The 23,388-nt window shown below is 39.1% G+C and overlaps 1 protein-coding gene across 2 annotated transcripts; it reads right to left on the reverse strand.

The window, feature by feature from the left end:
- Positions 1-158: 158 nt before the first annotated feature.
- LOC110949001 (rho GTPase-activating protein 6-like) lies at positions 159-22,003 on the reverse strand. Of its 2 annotated transcripts, none has more exons than XM_022190809.2 (13): positions 21,704-22,003; positions 7,981-8,140; positions 7,386-7,457; positions 6,255-6,517; positions 5,842-6,037; positions 5,617-5,672; positions 5,380-5,530; positions 5,113-5,261; positions 3,610-3,789; positions 2,725-2,822; positions 2,314-2,576; positions 1,539-1,613; positions 159-1,454 (listed from the first exon to the last, which is right to left on the reverse strand). In XM_022190809.2, the coding sequence occupies exons 1-13, from the start codon at positions 21,848-21,850 to the stop codon at positions 889-891; spliced, it is 2,376 nt and encodes a 791-aa protein (XP_022046501.2). In that variant the 5' UTR covers positions 21,851-22,003; the 3' UTR covers positions 159-888. The 2 variants fall into 2 exon arrangements, with proteins under 2 accessions (XP_022046501.2, XP_022046503.2); XM_022190811.2 differs by lacking the exon at positions 21,704-22,003 and adding an exon at positions 13,610-13,979.
- Positions 22,004-23,388: the final 1,385 nt, after the last annotated feature.

Consider the following 23,388-nt stretch of genomic DNA (forward strand, 5'->3'; position numbering starts at 1 on the left):
CACGTTTATAACTTTGTCCTCTGCAGTCAGACTACTCAACAGTCAAATCGATGCCAAATATGAAAGAAAACATTACTTTGAGAGCAATTTGGTTTCTATTGAATTTAACTGTATGACACAAAGAAAGGCTGTGATTGTTTTAATACAGAAAAACACGCTCAAAATCAAAGTCAATTTATTAAGTGGCATCTGAAAAAAGAGCCAGAATTGATTTCTATTAAATTACAAAGTACTGCAAATTTACAAATAATATAAATTCATCTCTACAAATAATGCTCCTTTAAAAGTTATTACTTTATATCAAACACAAAAGCAGGAGTGCAGATAAGCACGAAATGAGTGTTGAAATGTGACAATTCACTTAAAATAGTGTAATAACCCATTATGAAAACACATAATAATCCAGTTTTAATTTTCTGGTGGAAAAAAAATAAATTGAAATGTAGACATAAATTGCAGCTTTTCCTCAAGTGAGCAGATTACAGCCTGCCTGCAACAAAGCTCAGTATTAAAGTAGCCAAAGTACACATTAAGGTACTTTACATTTAAAGCATTATTATGACATAAAGAGGATTTATGATTTTACATTCAACGTTTAAAAAACATTCAAGTCTAATTAAGACATTCAAGTCTAAATACAAGCTTTTAATCGTTGTTGCACATTATTTCTCTGTGTTTCATTATTGTACAACAGAGTGTAATGAACTAGAAACAAAAGCATGCTTTAAATATGTACAGTTAAATGCTCCACTTTGCAAAAAAACAATAAGAACACAATTGGTATATTTCTCATCAGCATATGAAATACAATGCATTTACGGATGATGATGTGACAAGATGAAGATAACTGTCTGTAAAAGTTATCCACAGTTTAGAGTTAAAGGTGCATTACACCAAGGTTTCTGTCAGGGCTTCTGGATTTTCTTTTGACAGGATCTGCCATATATGCCACCTCTCTGTCTGCCAGTTTGAGGGATCAGGGCTCTTTTCTTCTCCAGGCCCAGAGGCATCCGTCGTATCTCCAGTCTGGACGGCAGAGCTCTGCTGGGACTGCTGTGGGGTCTGGGGGTCAGGCTTATGTGTGAAAAGGGAGGGTGTGGAGTGGGAAATATGAGTGTCTCTTAGAGGTCCAGAGCAGTGAAAGGGAGACGAACTGTCCGTCCTGACCTTAAACAATGGACACGCAGCACATCCTGTCCTTTGTGCTAAGTTGTCTGAGCTAATGGCTGCTGATTGGCTGCTCAGTGACTGATGCAATGATGTTTCTGGCTGTCTCTGCTCTCTCTGGTCGTGAGGACCACTGCTGCTGCGAGTCACCGGGAGGTGTGGCCTGCATTCCAAAACGTCCAATGACGTTTGTGTTGGTCTGACAGGCAGCTTGTTGTTACCTTGGTGACTGCTCAGCCCCTCCGATGATCCATACGAGTCGCATTCCGACGCGTCTCCAAGGGAGCCTGGGAGAAACCATTCATTAACATCTAGCATTCATTTCATATCCCCCGACCATCTGGAGCAACATGTAAAGAGGATTCTGTTACCAGTGATGTGATGGCCAGTTAAATCCTTGCTGAGCAGTTCCTGCCAGGTGTCCCAGAAACTGTCTGTTGACAGCTCTGATGAAAACAAAAGAATTAATAGGATTACTACTTAAGCTTAGGAAATGATTATATACTCTCTATTGGGCAAAATATGACAGAAGCAAAGTTATGCCCTCGTTCTAAAGCTAGCTTCTGTTTCCCTTTCACCTTGGCAATGCTACACGAACAACATGTATGTGGGTCAATATATAATTGCGGGACTTTTTGTAACATAGTTAACTTTTTTTTTACCTCCTCGAGAGGTGTTAGTATTAGTTACTGCATTTGCTTGAAAGATTTGACAATATTGTTTTTTTTAAGATATTAAACTTGCTTGCTTGGCAGTATTTCACTGAGTCAGCTGATTATTATTGTTGACATTTAGCAACAGCTTATCCCATTAGTCGCAGATGCACTGTCAAAGCCTCATGGGAGCTTTTGTTTTTGAAAGCTAACTAGCCATTTAAATTGACACTGCACCTCGAAATGTTTTTATGCAATTAATGACACAATTTTAAGAAACAGTTCAACTTTAGTAGCAAGGAATTAGAGCTGAAAATCAACACAACCAGCAGCCAGTTAGCTTAGATAGTGCTAACAGTTAGCAAGCTCTGTTTAAATGTAAAAAAAAACTCGATAAGTTTATAAACCCATATGTGATAGGTAAATATGTGTGTCCTTCCCCAAAGTAAATCTTTTCAATTACACTTAAAACTTTATGCTAAAATGAATTTACCTTTGTCAGTGGAAAGGGTAGGAGAGGTGCTGCCAGATCCATCTTTTGAATGGTCTCTGAGTTTGTACTTGTCAGAAGATCTGGTGACCCTTTCTGAACGTAGATCACTGTCCTCTGGGTATTTACACAGCAGTCGATTTGACAGGACAGGGGAGTTATTGTCATATGGAGACACCTCTCCACTCGATGCTTTGAGAGAGTCATTGGATAAGCATCTCTCAGTCAGAGGAAAGGACTCTTCTGGTCTAAGAAGGCCTGACTCTCTGCAGAAATGAGGAAGACAACAAATGCTAAGCACCAGGTACATCTATACCGTATGCATATGCACGTATGCGTGTTTGCATGTTTCGCAAAAAGCACACATCTTTAAAAAAACATGTGACTAATCGTGAGACGAAGCAGGAAACTCACGAGCACTGAGAGGCCTTCCTCCGCAGTAAATAATCCACAACATCTGGATCGGTTTCTAGTAAACTCATCAGCACCTCATTCTGCAGGTCAGCAGGAACCTAGAAGAACCAAAAGTCTTTTTACTGAAGCTCATTATAAGGAGTAACAGATGGAAGGAAGTCATGTTATTTTCCCTGCTCCTTAATAGCAAATCACATTAAAAGTAAACTAAATGCATACTTCTCCATAAGGCCATTGCATTGTATACAAACAACATCATTATAACAAGAGCAGCTTTAGTTTTTGGTGAAATTAGCTTCACTCTTTTTTCTTTTATGTCAGCAATTCTGCATTTCCAATATATACACCGTACCTGTGGTGCAATGTGGACTACAGCAGATGTTTGTATGGTATAATGAGAAAACAATTAACAGCACTTTGGAAATCGTTATTAATGATGCAGAGAAAATGTCTTTTTTGCCCTCTGATTTCCTTAACGGATCATTTCTAGATACTTAATTAAGTGCATCTGCTCTTAAGTTTCTGGTGAAAAGCAGAAAACACAATGCAGAAGAGGAACTTGACCTTGCTCCTGTTGCCTATAAACAAAACTAAGCCTGGAATGACACTCATTGACCTGTTGTGGGAGGCTTCACATCTGCCACGCGCTGAAAAGAGTAATTTAATTTTACAGGGTCCAAGAGAGAAAAACAAATTACTTATGACTATAAAAGCTTTGTCCTCAAAAGCTATAGAGTTAATGTTTACATTTCATTAGGTGGCTCCACTCCATTGAGCTTAAGAACTCGCCATAAACGCTTTTTTCCCTCAAGGAAAATCCGACAAAGACCTTGAGATTGTCTGATCAAACTGTGGGTGTTCTTTAACTGATGCAGGCCGGCTTACCATAAAGAGCGTATCATAAGCATCGATCATCCTTTGGACCACGCCGATGATGGCTGTACTCTCCTCTGCACGGGCAAAACTCTCGACTGCAAACTCTTTATCTGAGTTCTTTTGCTTGTGTAGGAGGTTGGGTCCAAAGACGGTGGCTAAATTGAGTGACGTCATCTTGTTTCCTGTGACCTAAACAAAACAGGATACAGAAACTGTATGTTTTAACAGAACACACACATTCTTTAACTAATCTTTCAGGCAGTTTTGCCAGTAAACCTCTGAGATCACACCAAATAATCCGGACATTACCCAAATTTGACCCCTTGCTGTTATAAGAAATATTTTCAATCTTTTGCTGTTGACAGATCGTCCATGGTGCCCAGGATATGATGGGAATGTGCACGTACCACAGGCCTGTCACCATCAATAAGGCTGGCTCTGCCTTCTTCTGTTCAAAGAAACTCTGCAGACCTCTTGTTCACAGTTTCAGTATGTATGCTCTAGGACCACAGCCAAGAATACACCCGTTTTATGTCCGTGGGAAAGAAAAAAAAACCCTCTATTGTGCTAATTAGTAGTGAAAAAGTAAGATTAAAAGGTGATAATTACAGGGCCTTTGGTTGCACGAGGACAGTGAGTTCATTCCCAAACACCTAAATCCATTTTGTTATGTCTAAAAGCACTGGGTGAGGCAGAATATAAAAATGTGGGTAGGACGATTAATCATTATATTCTCAGCCCATCACATTACCCATCTTAAATTTTATAGCCAGCTATTCCAAACAAACTGGTGCATAACAAATCGGCTCACAAATTAAAAAGGAGAGTCCAGGCGGGCTTTATAGTGCACGGTAAAATAGTATTACCTGCTAGGTGCAGAGTGGAAAGATGCAAACATATACTGTAGGTGCCGATATAAATGGTGTTTGCAGAATGCATAGCCAAAACGCCACACTAGCTTCTGTGCTTTAAAATACATAAATATCAAATTAGGACAGAGCAGAATAATGTTTGCAGATGGTGTTTGTGTGCTTATTATGCAGCAGGGTGAGATTGGTTGTGAATCCTTTAATGAATATCACCACAATGAATCATCATGCATAATGGTGCTGTGTTTTGGCACAGTGCTTTCTTCAAATTAGAGGCTGCAGATGCAACATGCATCTGTCCAACTGCCTTCTGAATGCTGTCGTGATTTATAATGATCACATTAAATTCGTAAAACAGTTCATCGAAGATATTCAGCATTATGCTCATTTCTTAAGTATACATTTTGTTCCTGCTGGCAGAATCAACAAGTTAACCAATGTGTGACGTACTGCCAACACAGGTGGTTTGTGGAAGTCAAATCCTAAAGCGAATTCAATGCAAAGACTCTATTGGAACCAAAATATTCACACCTTATCTCATGTTTGCGTAAGTGTCATGATTTTTTCAAATCATAAAAAAGCAAGTGCTGCTTGGACTCATCTTTACATGAACATAAAAACGTAGCTTGTCCAGTTTCTTTACCTGCTGTCCCTCATTGTCCAGGCTGTCTTCAGCATGTGCAGACACAGTGGACAACAAGCCGAGGAGGCGCTGCAGCGTGTCGCTGTTACAGGGAGGAAGCAAATATATCAGGAGCTGGATGGCACTTTCTTGGTCTGAATAATCCAGCACTGCAGAAAAAGAAGTCCAGTTTAAGTCAGTTTCAAAGAAATCCAAAGCCAACACAAAAATTCACCCAGTGACAGCATAAACAGTGACTGTTTTATTCAGCGTGTCTGTGCTGCTCACTCATTGTGTTGATGAAGGCCGTGTAGAGTTCTCTGGTCAGCAGTGACTCAGGCATATCTCTGAGGAACTCTTTGAGCAATGCAGCTACATCGTGGACAGAGTGCTCCTCATCCATGTGTACCTCCCATCCCTGGTCAAACTCCTCACGAAGCTGGAGGAAATTTTGTGATGAATGATACCATTAAAATGCTGCTCACAGCTGAGGGGGTTCATTAAAGTGCAGAGGTGAGGTCCTACCTGTCGTACTCTCTTCTTGGAACTCCCGACGCGGAAAATTCCAACTGTCTGCAGGCCTAAACAAAGACAGAGATGCTCCCTTAGAGCTGATACTGTTGCTAATTTTCAACCTCAAAGTCATCCAAATTGTATGAGTCATGAGTTTATTACAATAAAATGTCCACAGGGATGTGTTGCATATTTTTCTGCACTATGCTTATGTAGTTTCATTTTTGAGCTTGGTACCGTATTGTTCCAGGTGCTGGCAGCAAAGGTCCACTATCCTGGGCACTTGTCTGTAAATAGGGTTAAGGCTGAGCTTTTTATCATGGTGCTTCTTCCTGTTTCCAGCTGCCTCTTCTGGCAGAGACAGCTGGAGGGCCTCCAAGAGCCGAGACTGGTTATCATCAAGGTCAGTGATGCAATCCACAGACACCCCGCCCTGTCAAGCAGATGGGTGACAACCATGCAGTGAGTGGAAAAGCAGCAGAGTATATACTGTGAGTGATAAAATGCAGTTATTAAATGGCAGCAACCCACAGAGAGAATATCTAAAAAGGTCACAAATTCCTAGAGCAATCTAGTGTGCAAGTGTAATCGGGCAGATTTCCCTGTTGTGTTACATTCATGTACCACATTTATCGACATAAAAGGCCTACCCTCCTGCGAGTCCGTGGGGCTGTGTCTGGTGTGCTGGGCAGAGGTGACTCATTAGGGGTTTCAGAAGTGGAGCTCAGGGACGAGTTGCTGCTGGAGAGCTCTTTGTTAACCCTTTTGAAGCTGGAGTTCAGATGCAGGAAGGATAGCATCAGTTCTGTGGGGTCACTGTGCTCCTCCCGCGGGTGATCGTGCCGCAGCTTGTGCACGCGGTCGTTGGATATAACATGCGACAGCGGTATGCCAAACGCCTGTGGCGTAGTCTCTGTGTGGGGAGGAAGAGCGGGAGCAGAGAGACTTAAAGTTCACAGTTAGCTCCAAGTCAACAGAGAGATCCTGAATTACTCTTTAGATGTGTCAGTCATGTCAGCGTACTCTCTATTATACCCTTCGGAATATTTTCTGTGGAAAGTGTCGGAAAGTGTGTTGCAATAGATTCATTCAGTATATTTAAACCTGAACTTTTAAATAAATCCTGCTCAAAATAAATACGACGAGAGAAATGGCAAGAACCGTGTAGCTGAGGCGCACACTTAATATTCAGAGTAGAGAGCACATACTTTCCCAAGTGCCTTTGTAAACAAAAGGGGAAAAAGAGGAAAGAGGGGGCGGGGTATGCCGGAGGATAGGCTGTAACGAATGAGCCACCACTTAAGATTGTTTGGTTATTTCCCTCGACTGCCTGTCTGACAGAGAACATCACTTTCCTGCCAGATTGTTGCAGCGGGCGGGGCAGCGTGGCGGCTGAAGATCACAGCTTCCTCTGTACTGTAAGATTCTGATCATTCAGTGCTCTATGGGTATAAACAGCTGAGCGTGACTGCTTCAGTGCGCCTCTACAGCTTCAGCCAAAAGGAGAAAAGAGTATATTTTCTATTGTAAGAGGCTGACAAGGCTCGAAACAGGAGGGGAATAAAAGTCTGACAAGACTCAGTAGCTCTCCTACAGGCCTAAAAGATAGCTGTGTTTATCTTCACTGGTTCGAAAATTGCTGGAAAGCACCGAAGTTCCCCCGGCACTGCTATCACATTGCGCTGTAACAGGAAACTAAAATGTGCTTAATAAACGGCAAACGGTGCAATTTAACATACTGTATATGGCTGCAATTTAGAGTATATCCTGAATCACATTACCTCTGTCCTTACTCTTCTCCTTGGATAATGAGTCCAGCTTCCTCCGAAGTGACTTCTTGTGCTTGTGGCCATCTGAAAAGAGGCACAGTTAAATGAAGAAACCCAGTTATTATGCTCATGTTCGTGCTTGTTCCACTTGATGTTCTCAGGCTCATTTCCCAAATGGTTTCACAGTTCAAAAGAGCTAAGCAACACAGATAAATTGTGTAGAAAGTGTCAAAACAAGGATGTGGAGAGTGACTCTTAATTCATAACACTCACACAGGAGTACGCCCTTTCCTAAAACAGTGACAACACAAGTTTTAAACATTATATTAAAGACACTGTCAAAATGTGAAGACTGCAAGGATGTTTCTGAAATCAGGACAAGAAATCAGCAGAAAACTTTGATGATTCAGCCTGTTACTGGTAAAACTTCATTAAATCAGTAAAGGAGCTTAAGAAGACTGTACCCTTACAAAGAAACTTTTCCCGTTCTGCATATAAATGATAAGAAATGCTGTGTCAAGCTTTTGCCTAAAACCAGATAGTGATTTAACGGACAAGAAGGTGCCCAAAAGTGTGTGCTTTTGTGCATATGTGTGTGTGTCCATACATTTAGGGATGCTGACGTGGCAGCCCAGGTCGTGACCGCGAAGCAATCGCCTGAAGGCCACGTCCTGGAGACGCACCCTCTCCAACTCCGACAGGCTTTGCAAGGGGACAGGCTTCAGGCCAACGCTACGCCCTGACACGCTGTTCCAGGTGAAGTCACCCTGAGGACACACACACACACACACACACACACACACACACACACACACACACACACACAGGTATTCAACACATCAGACACGTCTATAATTGGTGTCACATTTCACTTTCATGACCTGTCAGGCTCCCTACATGACTCCAGTGTGCATGAGCTGAAAGAAATTTCTGCTTCACTTGCCAACTGAAAAGGACAACCGGTTCCCATGACAAGAACTGACAGCTCACCCTGTAAAAGTTTGTTATGCACAAATGGAATTAACTTCTTGATGTTGGGATGCTGAATTTGTAGTAAAAGAAGCAAATATTGTGAAATTAGTGATAATCTCTGAGTGAACTTGTGTCCCAGTAGCATACATTTTACACAAACCTAAAGCCGATTTGAACCAGTTGTTGCACCACAAATACTGAATCACAATAGCGATTGTCTAGATTATCCTTCTTTACAAGTAGCATAAAGATTATTCATAAAGCATACACACACACCATAAGCCCTGCGTCATTTTAATTCTATCCCCGCTCTACTCTACATAGCGGATGATGATGCATAGAATTTTGGTGCATATTCCACTGATGTTTTGAACAAATCTATCATCAAAATAAATCAAAAACCATTCCACAGAAATGCGTTAATCATAACATCGCTACAGTCATTCGGAAGGTTTAGTACTGTAGTAATGACGGGGCAAATAATCTGATCTGAAATCCTCAACCTTTCAGCATCTCCGTTCTGGAGATTACAGTGCTTTGATCCAGTACAGTCAAGCCAATCATATGAGCCATGTTCCAAAGAGGCTTAGTAACTCATTATCAGGATAAGGCTTACAGTAAAGTGCCTCACTCCCATTAAATGAGAATTAGGGCTGTGCTCTAGTAGCATACTATTCTCTAGTACACATGCAATACTACAAAGCATAGTATAAATACAGCACAAAGGTTTTAGTCATTTTTTAAATCTTATGCAGCATCATGAGGGAGGCATCTGAAGGTCACTGATTTCACTCTGCAGCATGATATTGAACTGAAACATACAGCAAATGTCACAAGAACTTTATTCAGTCCCAAGAAGAAGAAGAATAGAGGAGTCTTGGCTTCAGCATCGCCAGGTCAGTCTGGGATTATACGAAGAGGCAGAAACAATATGGACTAAATAAATACAGAGAAGAATGGTGCCAAGTTCTCCAGGATGCTTGAACAATCTAAGTACCTTGGCAAATAATGATAATTTGTTGTAGGTACTTTTTTGTTTACAGCATTATGTATGACAGCAGTCCATCCAGCCATCCATTATCTAACACTGCTTATCCTCTGTAGGCTCAGGGAGGGACTGGAGCCTAATCAGGTGACTTAAGGTGAAGCACAGGTCACCAGTCTACTGCTGTGTATTACGTCAGGGTTTTTTTTGTTTTCTTTTTAAAGGAAGCAACTTATGGCAGCATTGTTTAAAGTATATTTGCATCATTTTTATTCCCTAAAACATTTACTTAAAGAACATGCTACTATAAACCCGTTTCTTCATCCATATGTACTCCACAAAACAGAGGTCACTAACCATCAACTATTTTGTATCTGGGAACCAAGTGGATGAAATTACCAACACATTGGCAACTTTTGCCTACTATCAGTTGTGTTACCAGCAGAATAACACATTGATTGCACAAAAATATGGTTTAGAAAGTCACATAACACATTATAAGCCAAAATATAACTTTAGAATTGTTTGTAACAATGCCACTATATAGAACATCTCACTGTTTTACACAGTACCAATAATTTGTCTCACCTCAGTTAACCCGTTATAGGGCACTCATTGAAATATTTTGAAATTCAAAATTTCAACCCTAGAGTGTTATTGGAGGGCATAACAAGACTTTTTAAAAACTTTTGTGATGTTTTTCAAAATTTTTAATTTTCACGTTGAAATTCAAGGTCAGTGAAGTTACCATATTAAGGTTCCTTGCCCGTTAGCACTAAAAAAAATAAAAAATGTTAAAGAAAAGCATTCCAAGAAACTTAGCACAACCACGTCAACTAACCATGGTTAGTTCTAATGTTTTGACCTCAAATATGGAAGAGGACCGAGTCGCAAGTCCATCTTTTGCCAAGAAAGAGAAAGTTTGATATGTTCCAGACCTCTGCTGATTGGTCAAATGCCACGATGTTGTGTGCTGTAATGTAGAGTGATCTTCACTGATTGGCTGGGTGAAAACCACATGACCTCACTGAGAGGCGGAGCAACACCATATTTAATGTTTGCAGAAGTTACCAATGTGATCACTTGCCAGATGAAGTGTTAATTTAAATACATTTCAATCAACTGTTGGGCTGAATTGATGTAGCTTAGTAAACTACTGAACAACTAAAATATTTATTATATATATTATATTTAATATCAATCAATCTGCAGATTGAATAAATCATTGATTTCGCACTTTGAGAATGTATATGCAAAGTGCATTATAAATTAAAGGCATTATTATTATTATTAATCATTTACTAAAAGTGCAACTTCCCAAAGGGACATTTTAAATATCTTGCTTAGATAGATATTTAGCTCACAATGATAAATAACAGAGAAAAGAAGCAAATCCTTTTATCAAAGAAACTGTAACCAAAAGTGTTTTTGCTTTAAAAATTACTAAAATGATTATGTGACAAGCACGATAGTTTTATGCCGAAAAAATAAAATACAATATAAATCATCTGCTGTTTCAGATGTCGAAAAATACACTCTTTTGTACACTTTTCATTACATCAAGTCACTTGTTTTGTCTGTTCAACAGTCCAAAACGAAAGATACTCAATTTATCATCGCATTGAGTAAGACAAAGGATGGCAGGAAGCAATTTGGCAGCTCCGACTACAGTAGGGAACATTTTAGGAAGACATATTATTTTTACAAATAAGCAGCAATCTGACATTTTAGTCCCCTCAGCAGAAGAAATAACACACCGTGGAGACAGAGGCTGGCACTCTTTCTGAATTGTTTAATACTGAATAGCACTCCAGCTAACAGCCAATTATCTGCTGCTGAAGCTGTTGTATGTTAGCTCTCTGTATTTTATGAGGCTTTTCTGCTCACCTATCTTTAGTACTTTTATTAACAAACAGTGACAGGAACCAGTACAGGTTTGGCAGACAGGAAACTAAACACAATATAAATCTGCCACTGCTGTTATCCTTTATTGTATTTTCCAAATGGCAACAGACGTCTCATATGTAAGAATTATATAATGTTGAGGAAAAACAGCTACCAGTGTTTTATATGCAGCTCTTTGTGTGGAGAGCATGTGAAATTATGGGCAGTGAGTGAGTCACGCTCTTGTCTGCCCATTTTGTTCAGACATTCTTCCTGTGTGACTATCTTGGAGTGGAAACTTTCTCCATATCTGATGTGAGGATGAGCTGGGTTATTCCCACAGTTTCTGTCCGGCAGTGAAGTGACGTCTTCAAACGACAGCCAATTACGCTCCTTGTGGAATTCCAAGTATTGGGTTTTTGATGCAACATCCCTTTAGCTTTTACGTAATAACAGGTTTAAGTATGTCGTGTCCAGACTTGTCACTTTTATCCAATATTTCTTAGACTGTGAATGGATTGCGAGGATTACAGTTTTGACAGGCAGAAGGCTTTACTTCTAACAACCTTTTATATATATATTTTTTTTTCAAATTTGTTGCAGTGGATGGAAGTCAGAGCCAGACAGCTGTTCCCAGTTGTTACAGAAGCGGGCGCTGTCAAAGCTGGATGAAGTTTCTGCTTCTTGTGCAGTTTATTCTTAGAAAGAAAATACCGGATTTGCCAAAGCAAACCACAGTGAAATGTAAATTTAAAAATCTTGTCAAATTTGATACCAACATTTAAGAGTCAATTTTTTTTACCAAGTTAAAAATGTCAGTTTTAATCACTTATTTGCATATTCTCCTAACAAAGCCAGCAGTCAAGCATGCACTCCTGTTGAAATGCATCAACTTATAATTCATCTAAACCCCTCTAATGTTTCAGTGAACACACAGCTCTTGAATACAGGTGCACTTGGTTGAGCAGTACCTAATTTTAATTCAAAGCTTCGCTGGAACACAATGGCGCTTCCTAGAATACAATGAAAGGAAACGTGCAAGGTAGTTCATACAATATAGCTAGATTGAAAGCTCAGATTACGTTAATCAAGCACACTTGAGCGAGGTCCAGTGAGGTGATGAATATTCCTCAGCGCTCAGGAAGCCATTCAATGGGGCATTACAGGAAGAGTTTTCCACAAGAGTCCTTGCAGTCAGTTCACATCATTTGCCTCGGAGTCCCAAAGTGAATTCTGCATTAGGTTTTAAATAAACTGCATTCACCGGCTGCATCCTTAAACAACAGGCAATTTTCTAAGAGTCCTTGAAGGCATGAACTAATAATAAGATAATAATGTTGACACAGGCTGTTAGTGAGCGAAGAAATACACAAATCCTCGTGTAAAAATACTCCATTACAAGTAAAAGTCCTGCATGAAAAATGAATTAAAAAGTGCATTTGGATTAAACTGCAGTAAATGCATTAAAGCATAATTACTATTTTGGTCCTACTACATTACGATACAGTATGACATGGTTTGATTATTAACGCTTAAGCTTCAGTGTGGAAACTGCACGTTTCTGTTGCAGCTGCTGCAGGTGGAACAAGCTTGAACTACTTCATATACAGCTTTTTTTGCAGACACCAGATACACTCGAGGAGAAAAAGTTCAGATACACAAATCTGTTTTCAGTTTTCTCTAATTGGATAATTTGAATATTTCCTGAAATTAAACCATGTGAGAACTTTAGAGGAGGGGGAAAAAATCACGATTTGTTAGAGCTGTTAACAGCTCATCTAAAACGTGAATTTTGTGAGACGTCAGAGGCCAAAATGGTTGGAAACTACAAATACTCTTCATCTTATAAGAAAGTAATGCTGTAAAATACATACACTGGGACAGAAATGAGAACATTTCGCTCTGAAAAGTAGGAGTGAAAGTATAAAGTAGCATCATTATCATGTGTAGTGTAACTTTACAACCTCAGAATAATTGCCAGCATTATATATTGTAATAATATAACATAATAATGTAAATTGCATTGCCAGCAGTGCATTTCTCATTTTATGTAATTTATGTAGTTTTGTCTTATCTTGTATTACAATCAAGTTAAGTACAGTACTTTAGTAAATGTACTTAGTTGCTTTCCACTCCTGTATGCTCAGAGAGGAGTGGAAAAGTTTTGTGCATGACTTGATACAGTTCATGTAGTTTTCAATAAAATAATAGTACATAAAATGCTCATTTAAGAGGTTTCAGAACTTTTCAAAGTCTGGCTGCTGGAAGTTAACTTTAATAGATTTCTATTAGCCTCTAATCATGTCATTCATATTTGATAACTATTTCTGATCAGAAATGAGAAACCTTCAAAAAGCACAAGTACTGCCCAAAACCAGCAAGATCAGCTACTTACAAGATAAGTGAGACTTCTCTCCAGCAGCGGATCCCCCATTAGATCTCCACAGAAGACAAGCCACAACTCAAACTGTTAAACCGTCAGATTCCAGACGATCGACCCACATAAACACGACCCACATGTTCACAGACAACACACAGGATAGGGTGTTGATAGACTGGTTACGTGCTTTGGAAAGTGGAACAAGTTGATTTACAATCTCCATGAATATCATTAGCGCTGATGGGGAGGGCTGGACAGGAAGGGTCAGCGCTCCTACGTCGAGTGAACAAAACAAACCCACCAGGGAGGAAAAGACGAGTACAAATGTAGGTGATCATCACACACAGTGGCGTCAGTCATGCAAAGAAACTATTTCTCCACTGGGAGCAGAGGCAGCGGTACAGATGCTATCAGATCAGAGGGTTTAATTTCTGTGATTAGCGTGTATCACTCTGTGTACTACAATACCCATGAGCCACGGCGACTGTCTACAATGCCCTGCTTAGCACGTCTTGGTTTAAAAAAAACGTTATGTACGCAAAGTGTTTTTAAAAACACAAGCATTTGGAGTGAGTTGGGTTGAATAGACTGATCTGGAGGCAATTCAAAATGTAAATATTAACTTTAAGATTTTACAGAGCTATTCATTATGTGACATTACCTGAGAAATTTCAATATTAAGGTTAAAACCTTTAAAAATATATATAAAATACAACTTTAATTGATTAAATTAAATAGTAAGGTCAAGGCCCTACACTATGATCAATTATGGAAATGTACCTGATCCTACAAAGTTCTACATGGAAAACCCAAGAAACATATTTGAGACAGCGGAGAGAAAGAGCTCCCTATAAATTGGAAGAGACTTCCAGCAGAACCAGAGTCAGCGAGCCTTTACTGGTTGGTTGTGAGAGTAAATGAGAGTGAAAAGTAATAGTGTAGAGAAACAGACAACAAACAAGAGCACATAAACACTGGACATGTTGGTGGAACCCATAGACACAGATCAGACCTGTGCAGCTTCCCAGCCAGAAATACCTCCAAAAAGCCACAAGGAGAGAGAACAGAGAAGGTAACACATTAACTACAATAGAGAGATGACACAAAGTTAATAAGAGTGCACATAAATGCATGGAGGAAGTGACAAGGATGAGCACACGTGAAGACAGACGTATGAACAGAAAGAACAGCCAAAGGAAAGCAAGTGGAACTATAAAAGCAAAAGAGTAAAGGGGAAAACTAAGTGAACTCAGGCAACCGATCAATACAAAGCAGCAGGTCGATAAAAAGAGTGGGCCTGACAAGGGGAGCTTCAAGAAAAACCTATAATTTTGATTTGAAATTGTCAATGGAGGGGCAGGATTTAATGTGGAACAGCAGTCTGGCACAGAGTCTGGGTGTGATAACTATAAAAGCCTCTGTCACCTTTAGGTTTGAGGCATAAATGGGGAACTGAAAGGAGTAAACGATGAAGATCTAACACAGGAAAAGTCAAAAATACCAATACACCTCTTTATTTCTAGATATTTTAACATGGCCGAGTAAAAAATAAGCTCAGGTATTAATGATAAAAATGATTAACTTCTATTTAGCTGCTTTAGTTTCAGGGTCTTGGTCTAGTACATGCAGGCTCACTGTCATAGCCTGCTGGGTCTCTTGAACAGAACATGGGCATCATTAGTGTTATTTCGAACCCTAATGTTCTTTTTTCTACTACTGTACGGCAGGTCAAAACTGACACTGTGAAAAAGGCCTATAAGAGTTCTAAAGGTGAAAGCTGTCTGCATTAAAAAGTGCAACATGACAGCACCTAGCACGGTCTACCACCTGAGAAGTGATCTAATAGGGCAAATTCAAGGAAAACGCCCCTGTAGATGAATCTCGGTAGTCAGACTGAAGTGCCAACAACTACAGTGAAGAGAAAAGGTATGTGAACTGCTTGGAATGCTTTAATTGGTCATTAAACGAGATCTGATCTCCATCGAAGTAACAAGTGTAGACAAACACAATGTGCTTAAGCTAATAGCACATAAACATTTGTAATCTCTTGTGGCCTGAACCTTAGCTGGCAGACAGCCACTCTCACAATATCCCCTAAAATACCTCAGTAAACTTGGAAATTTATCTTCTCCTCAATAATGAAGAGCTGTTGTGGCCCAGAGGCATCAAAGCGCTCCAAATCGTGATGCTCCCATTATCGTACTTCACCTTTGGGATGCCATTTTGATGCTATACGTAGAGCTGCATGTTCTTCCTAAACATTTAAACCCAAACATCAGGTCTCTTCGATAATTTGCGTGTGGTACAGCTACGATAGGAGATATAGAGCAGCTGCAGTAATTCCTACAAGCCTTTAGCTGTTACTCTGAGCTTCTTTTTGGACCTTTTAATATGCAGCATACTGCCTTTGGAGTCTTCTTAGCTATCCACTTCTAGAGAGAACAGCTACGGTGCTAAAGTGTCTCCACTTATAGACAATCTGTCTAACTACGGTATGATGAATATCTAAACTCTTTATGCAAATAAACAGTTTGATGATAAGTGTTCCTTTTATATGAGGCACATTCAAATTAGCAGATGCTTCTTGTGAATAGCAAAATGCTTGTTTGTTCATAAGTGTAACTTAGAGGCCTAGACAATTTAGTGTTTTACACAGACTTTAATTCCAAAGGATTAATTTACTTTTTCCATAAAAATTTAAGTAAATTGAGAATAAAAAACCCTAAATACAGTGTGACTTGCCCACAGTTCAATGATTAGCATTGATTGTAAAACTGAAAAGAAAGGTAAAACCTGTACATTCTTCCTGTTTTGTGTTGTGTTATCTGAGCTACTCCCTGTAAAATATATTATTATCTTGGAAAGTACACTGAAGCTTCTGTGATTTTCTGGAAATGAAATTTCCTAATGCTATGCAGGATGATCATGAACAGGAGGCGGCATGCCAGACAGACAAAATAAAACACAAAACCCTCTACAATGCAGTCTGTGAAATAGTTGAGTTACGTACGAGTTTCCCTAATACCGGTATATGTACTAGTAGCTTCATGTTTTATACATTTAAACTCAGACAGCTCATGAGCATTGTGTAGTGCGTTCAGCAAAACATCTATTTATTGTATATGCCAAATTAACTTGCATGGTTTCCATACTGAAGTGATTTATAACTAAATGAAATCCAGAAATCAAAAATCCACAGGCATCCTTTATTACATTTTCACTCGTTTTAATAAACAACATGAATGTATTCAAAGGCTTTGTTCACAGCAGCTAGGGCAGCAGCTGACAAATATTATACTGTCATATTGTGAGCAGACTAACAGCTGCATTAGTATGCAGATAGGATTAAATATCCACTCTGCCGACTACAATTAGACAAATAACATAAATTTCCTAGTTTCTCACAGCTACGGTGTGAAGGTCTTCTCTAATTCATCGTTGCACAAAAGCATTCAAAATACCAATTAAGCTCCACATGTTCACTGTTTGAAATTAACTTGCTGTTTTTATCAGTCTTTCGTCATTGATAAATTCACTACTATGGATTTCAATAGAGGGGGAATAGATTAAAGGTGGTCTGAACTACTTGGTTGTTCTGTGGTATTGCAAGTATAATGCTTGAGAGCACAATGGTAGACAATACATTTTCATGAGACACTTCAAACTGAGTATTTGTGTCATCATCTGCCTCTGTAAACTTTAATTGGAGCCTGTCTTGTAGCACTAGTGTCACTTTTTCAACTTCAGAGAACAAAACAACAAGAAGAGGAAGCACCGCCTGATTTAATGAGTCTCTCAGTCTTTCTGAAAATAAGCTCGATTTCAGTTTGTTTCCTCTTGCATTTCACAAAGTTAATCCGCCTTTGGTGAGATCCAAGAGAGCACTTTTCAGTTTCCTGCAAGCTCATTCTCCTCCAGGCCATCTCTCCTCCACGGTGCTGAGAGGAATGCAGATGGCACTTTACCTAAACACTCCAGCTGCTCAGTACTCTCAAACTTCTCTTTCTCTGCCTCAAATTATTCCAACAAGAGAGCATTCAGATGTGTTTTGCGGCACATCATTCTGAAATTTAATGTCTCAGATGCTTCCATTCCAGAATCACGCTTGCAGCTTTGCTTACTAGCATGTGAAATGAGGCTATAATGATGTGAAATAAGCAAAGAACTGACAGAGGCCTGCATACGTTAAGAGTTATTGTGATCCTTTTTGAGAAAATGCAAGTAATAAACGCGCCACAGTCATTTATTCCGCAGCTTTATGAAATCAGCCTCTTCCAGCTTGGCACAAAGGGAATGAGAGTAAGATAAAATGGCATTTAAAATACATGTACAGTGACAACGCTCCTTTAGCAAACAACACAAACTAATGATCTCATGGATGTGTGACGTTATAAATGGAGCGCAGCCATGAATAATTTGAGTAGTGTGTACATTTTGCAAAACTTACAACTTCAGTGTTTAACTTTACACAAGATGAGAGCACACATCTTTGGATAGTATGTCCTATCAACTCTTAATCTTTGCTCCAGTGATTTATGCCCTCATTTCGTCACTACATTACTACAACAGAATGATGAACGGCTCCCTCTAAAGGCTTTATAAGTTTCTGCAATTTAACAGGTCCCTAAGAGAAAGCTCAGTGAGTGAAGATGTATTTTATAGCTGTATATCTTTTTTAGAGCGTCATACTAAAGTATTCCTGTAAAGCACTGAGCATTATATCAAATGAGTGAAGATTACAGCATGCACTGCTTGGGGGTGCTTTCAAAATCATCATCTTCTACACACAAGCTTTCCCTAAAACAATATTGAGGCAGAATGCAGAAAAAAGAAAAGAAGCTAAATGGCGTTATTAAGTTAGGTTTTTACATCCAAGATTCAACTAGAATGAAATATTTTTCAATATTTCACAAAGTCGTAACCAGAGGCCAGTCTAATAACAGCCCAAAATGAAAAGCAAAATCCACTTAAACAAATCTTAAACAGGACTGTAACTAATGAAAGGATCCACCGCAGTCATATTAAACAGCTTTTGCCTTGAAGTAGGGCAGCCTACTGTCAGAACACCTCAAGATGAGTGCTACAGGGCAGTATGCCGGGAAGATGTAGACATGAGATCAATGCACATCAAGCTATGGAGGATTCTTAGGTGAACACCAAAATTTAACTGTAATATTCACATTGTTAATTCCATCTATAAAGCCTATTTAAACACATCAGTACTTTCAACTGTCCTCTGCTGACTGAAATAATCTAATTTCATAACACTTTTAGTTCTCACTGCTCAATGTTCTGTCTCCGATGTATTTTTGCTCTGAAAAGGTTCACCAGTGAACATGTTGTACTTATATAGAAGAACAACATGTTCACTTTTGAGCATACTCAACAAAGAAAATCTGGGAAGAGTAAAAAGTTTGAAACACTTTATGTAATAAGCAAAGCCAAGATGATTCATGCACCTCTCATCTGCCAGCTTATCTCGCACCTTGAAACCCCCAACATAAGTAATTTTACATCCCATTATGCCACCACTATCTTACTGTATTCTCACAGCAAAACTAGGAGCTAAATTTGGTTAGCATCTCACTTCTTATTTAGGCTGAGAGTATCCTTTGAGTTACACTAAGGAGATCATGTCTCTGTTACCACACAAAGGTAGCTGAAAGTGACATTGAAATGGATCGATGTAAAGCACTGATTTGACACTTGCATTTACAGCCATCCCACTCTGTGTTTCCCGTTTATCAGACACAAACTCGATGCTGTGTTGCTGCAGTTGCGAGCCAGCAGATTTAGCCCCATGCCATGTAAACGGACAGTCTCTTGTGGGAAGAAATATGTGCCTTAGGGACTGTAGCCAAGGATCAGGTCATGCTGCTGTACTGTGAGAAATAAGAGTTGAAGCTTCCTTCATGTAAACCAGATGTCTCTGCTTTCCATCTCAGCTCAGGCTGCAGAGATCCTGAGTGAGTACACCACTAATAAAATCCAACAACAGCCAGCCTATTGAACACAGAGGGTCATTTATAACATAGATCAACATTCTGAGATACAGATTTCCTACGTCAGGATCATGCTGGCGTAAGTTATCACCTGAACATCATGTACATCACAAACTTGACTGCAAACCTTCATTAGGATACACTGAATACAACATACTGCAGTGGTATAGTTCCATATGATATTAACTCATCCTTAGCAAGCCATTGCAACTAATGTATCTGATCAAAACTCATGGTTGCCTTTGTGATTTAGCCAATAAATATACATTGGATGGCATTCAAGAAAGTAAATGCAGTCAGTATTGAAAGAGGCCTGAGCAGTTTGAGCTACAAAGCACATCTCATGAAAGGAGAATCTTGCAAAGCCGGGGCTGCTGTTGGGCGGAGGTGCTGTCGTGCTTTGTGGAAAAGAGACTATGCTGTAAACTTGACTACACCGATGTTGTTGCAACAGTCTCTTGGATACTGTTGTCCCTGAATGAACCACTGGCTAGGTGTTTGCACAGTCACAAAATGCAACTTTGATCGCTGACTTGGAATGTAATTTGCATACAGTGAGGCAGCTTACTTACTGTCACTGTAAGCTGACAACGACATCATGTGAGTCTCCAGGATGGATCCCAGAACTGAGGTTTGAGCTCATGTGTCTAGATTTCATCTTAGAATAAAGACAGTACAGCTATACCGTTCACAAACACCCCAAAAGGCCTTAAGGAAAGTAAAGGAGAAATCAGTGACTAATGACAACATCTAGTCTGACTCTGAGGCTGTTATCTATAGTGGAGGTAAAATTTTCCAGCTTAACAAAAAAAAACTTTGGCTCATGTTAGCACATGCTCGCTCTCCAATGTCATAAATCACATTAAATATCCTGTGTGACACATAGTTGTCTCCAGTATTAATCAGCTTTATTCATATTTACTGAGCACATTTCTAAGGGTTCTGGCTGCAGGATCGGTGTCCTTGTTGATGACTTCAAGAGGGAACAGTTACTTGGCATTTATTACAAGCCTATTATAATGTCACGCCTGTAATACATTTCCATTATACTCCATAAACAGTGTTACCATGAGGACCAATTTGAGCACAACAGAGCAGACTGGCTCTGTCGCAGGCACAAATATTCAGTGATTTGTTTTATTTATTGCAGCAAAATACCATTGCTTTTACCTGTGCACTGCTACTGCTGCTTAGCATGGTGTAGTCATAATAATTAAAAACTTAATTTATAGCACTTTTAATGCAGAACACACTGCACTAATTTGTGAAACTACTAGAATAAATAATAATACATCATTTTCCTTAGCTCAAGTTAAAAATGTTCCTGTTTGGTTGGCTCTCAGGCTCAGAAGTAGTTATGTAAGAGTTTTATAGAAATATGATCAAATTCACAAAGCATGAATCTGAAAATACAATTTCATGATAATAATTCTGTTTGACATACTTGCAGAGGAAATTATGACAGAATTTTCCTCGCTTTTTACCAGAAAAACCATCTTGAAGTGTTGTCCTATGATGTAAGAAAATAAGGCTTGCAAAGTTTCCCAAGCAGTTACACGTCTTCCAGCAAGTCAAAGCAAAGGCTGGCATCAATTTGTCAAAAAAACAACAAAGGTTGAATCACTTTTATTGTCTGACGTCCACACGTAGCCAACTGCAAAACTGTCCTGTTAGTCAGACCTGGGGATGTTGCAATAGTAGGACACTTCTTTTTCCTTTAGATCTGTTTCCACACGTCAAAAGCAGAACTGCACGTAGTGGATGTACAAAACGTATAATCCCAGTGTTTTATTAGAGATTAATGAAAATCACGTCACTTGGGATGTCTCATCCAGGAGGGAATTCCAGACACTTCCCGAATTTGGAAACGGTATGTAAAATGCGAGAATCAACCAAAAGCTCCACTTCTTGTACAAAATATGTCATGTATGGAATTAAAAAAAAACTAACGAAAAAGCGATTCAAAAGTTAGTTGCAGGACGTTTTGATAAACTTGCAAACCCAGAAACTTCCCCATCACAACGCCTCCAAATCCACACTGGAGGAAGCACACAAACAGACAAAGTTGTTCTGTTTGGCATTTTAGGCAATAAAATCCGACACTGACCTTACATGAAGTCTCCTCCGCTTCGGTACCATAATGCAGCATCAACGCCGAGTCCAAACTCCTGGTTTGCCTCAGCCTCCTCTTGGAAATACTTTTGGGACTTAGCGAACACGAGAAAACACTGCTTAGCAATCCTTGAGCGGACATATCTCATTTACTAACTCAGCTCGTAGATTTAAAAAGTGTTAGAACAGACTCATATCTCTGCCACAAGTCCAAACCAAGCGACCAAAGACGCGCAGCTCCACGGCGGCGCGTCAGCATGCTCACTATTATGAAATACGCGCCTGTAGTCTCCGGTCACCTCCTCCACCTCCTCCACCTCCCGAAGCTCTGACTCACTGCTTCCTGCTTTCATCATTTTTAATAACGATTTAAAGAAGTGTGTGTTAATTTCCCCAAAGCACCAAAATAAACAATACACCCAGGCATTAGGGCCAAAGCCTTTAATTTATGCGTGGGTATGACTCACTTAGCGCTGGTTCCTGCCGTTAAACTGGAAAGATGAATTGCAATGAACACCAGCAGGGTAAACACGGTGGATTTATGCCTTCAAGTATGACCAGGGAATAAACTGACCCCCTGGTAAGACGTTCTTGTACATTTCCAGCCTATATTTCTGTTTTTATTTCAATAAGCCGTCACAAAGGATTTACAGCTAAACATCATTTGTAATCTTCCAAGTATATATTCCAGTCTCTGTAAGTGGTTGATAATGACTTAAAACAAGCTGCACTGCATAAAAGATCTACCTTATGAGTAAATATTTCACGAAAAGTGCAACGTTTTGGAAATAGAGAATATAGTACCACACCAAGTGTCCATAGCTGTCATCAAAGCAAAATGGAGCTACTTTAAAGAATCTAAAATACAAAACACAATCTGGTTTGGTGAACAAGTTTTTGTTTACTATGTAATTCCATACGTATTCTTTCATAATTCTGGTAGTGTACGTAAGACTGTCTAGTATCTGAATTTCTAGAAAGGTGCTTTCATGGCTAGAAAACATACAACAAACTTCAACTAAAACTATTAAAATGACCCATTTAGTTCTTCCAATTTGGCTTAATCTATCTATCTATCTATCTATCTATCTATCTATCTATCTATCTATCTATCTATCTATCTATCTATCTATCTATCTATCTATCCAATGGACGAAAAAATGACCCTCAAGCATTCATTCTTCTAAACTTTAAATCAATGCCACTCAAAAATCCATGAGATCTTACAAGGACTTCCATCTTAATATATTTTATAATTATCCATTTATATATGTCAGCCAATAATAAATCAGCTCAAATAAAAGAAACTTTAAAATCCTAAATTTGTGAAGGAAAAACCTATGTAACTGTCCTGACACACATTTTTAAAAATTCCAAATCACACACAAAACAGCTTAAACTGATCAAAAATGTTACAAAACAAATATAGAAAAAAAATCACACCTAACTAATTTGGATAATAGAAAATGTCAGGACAAACTTACAGCACCAGGACCAACAATTAATACGCTGAAGTAGCGCTAGTGAAAAGAATAAGGAAACAGTGCTAGTAATTAATAAATATCTAAAATAAAATAATTTAAAAAACAAGTTGACACATTAAGTCATAACATATTTTGGGATGTGGCTGTAAAACTAAATAATCTGCTGCTTGAACGTTTGAAAAGTGTTTCCTTTGTC

The sequence above is a fragment of the Acanthochromis polyacanthus genome, chromosome 14 (genome assembly GCF_021347895.1).
Source record: "Acanthochromis polyacanthus isolate Apoly-LR-REF ecotype Palm Island chromosome 14, KAUST_Apoly_ChrSc, whole genome shotgun sequence".
Lineage (NCBI taxonomy): Eukaryota > Metazoa > Chordata > Actinopteri > Pomacentridae > Acanthochromis > Acanthochromis polyacanthus.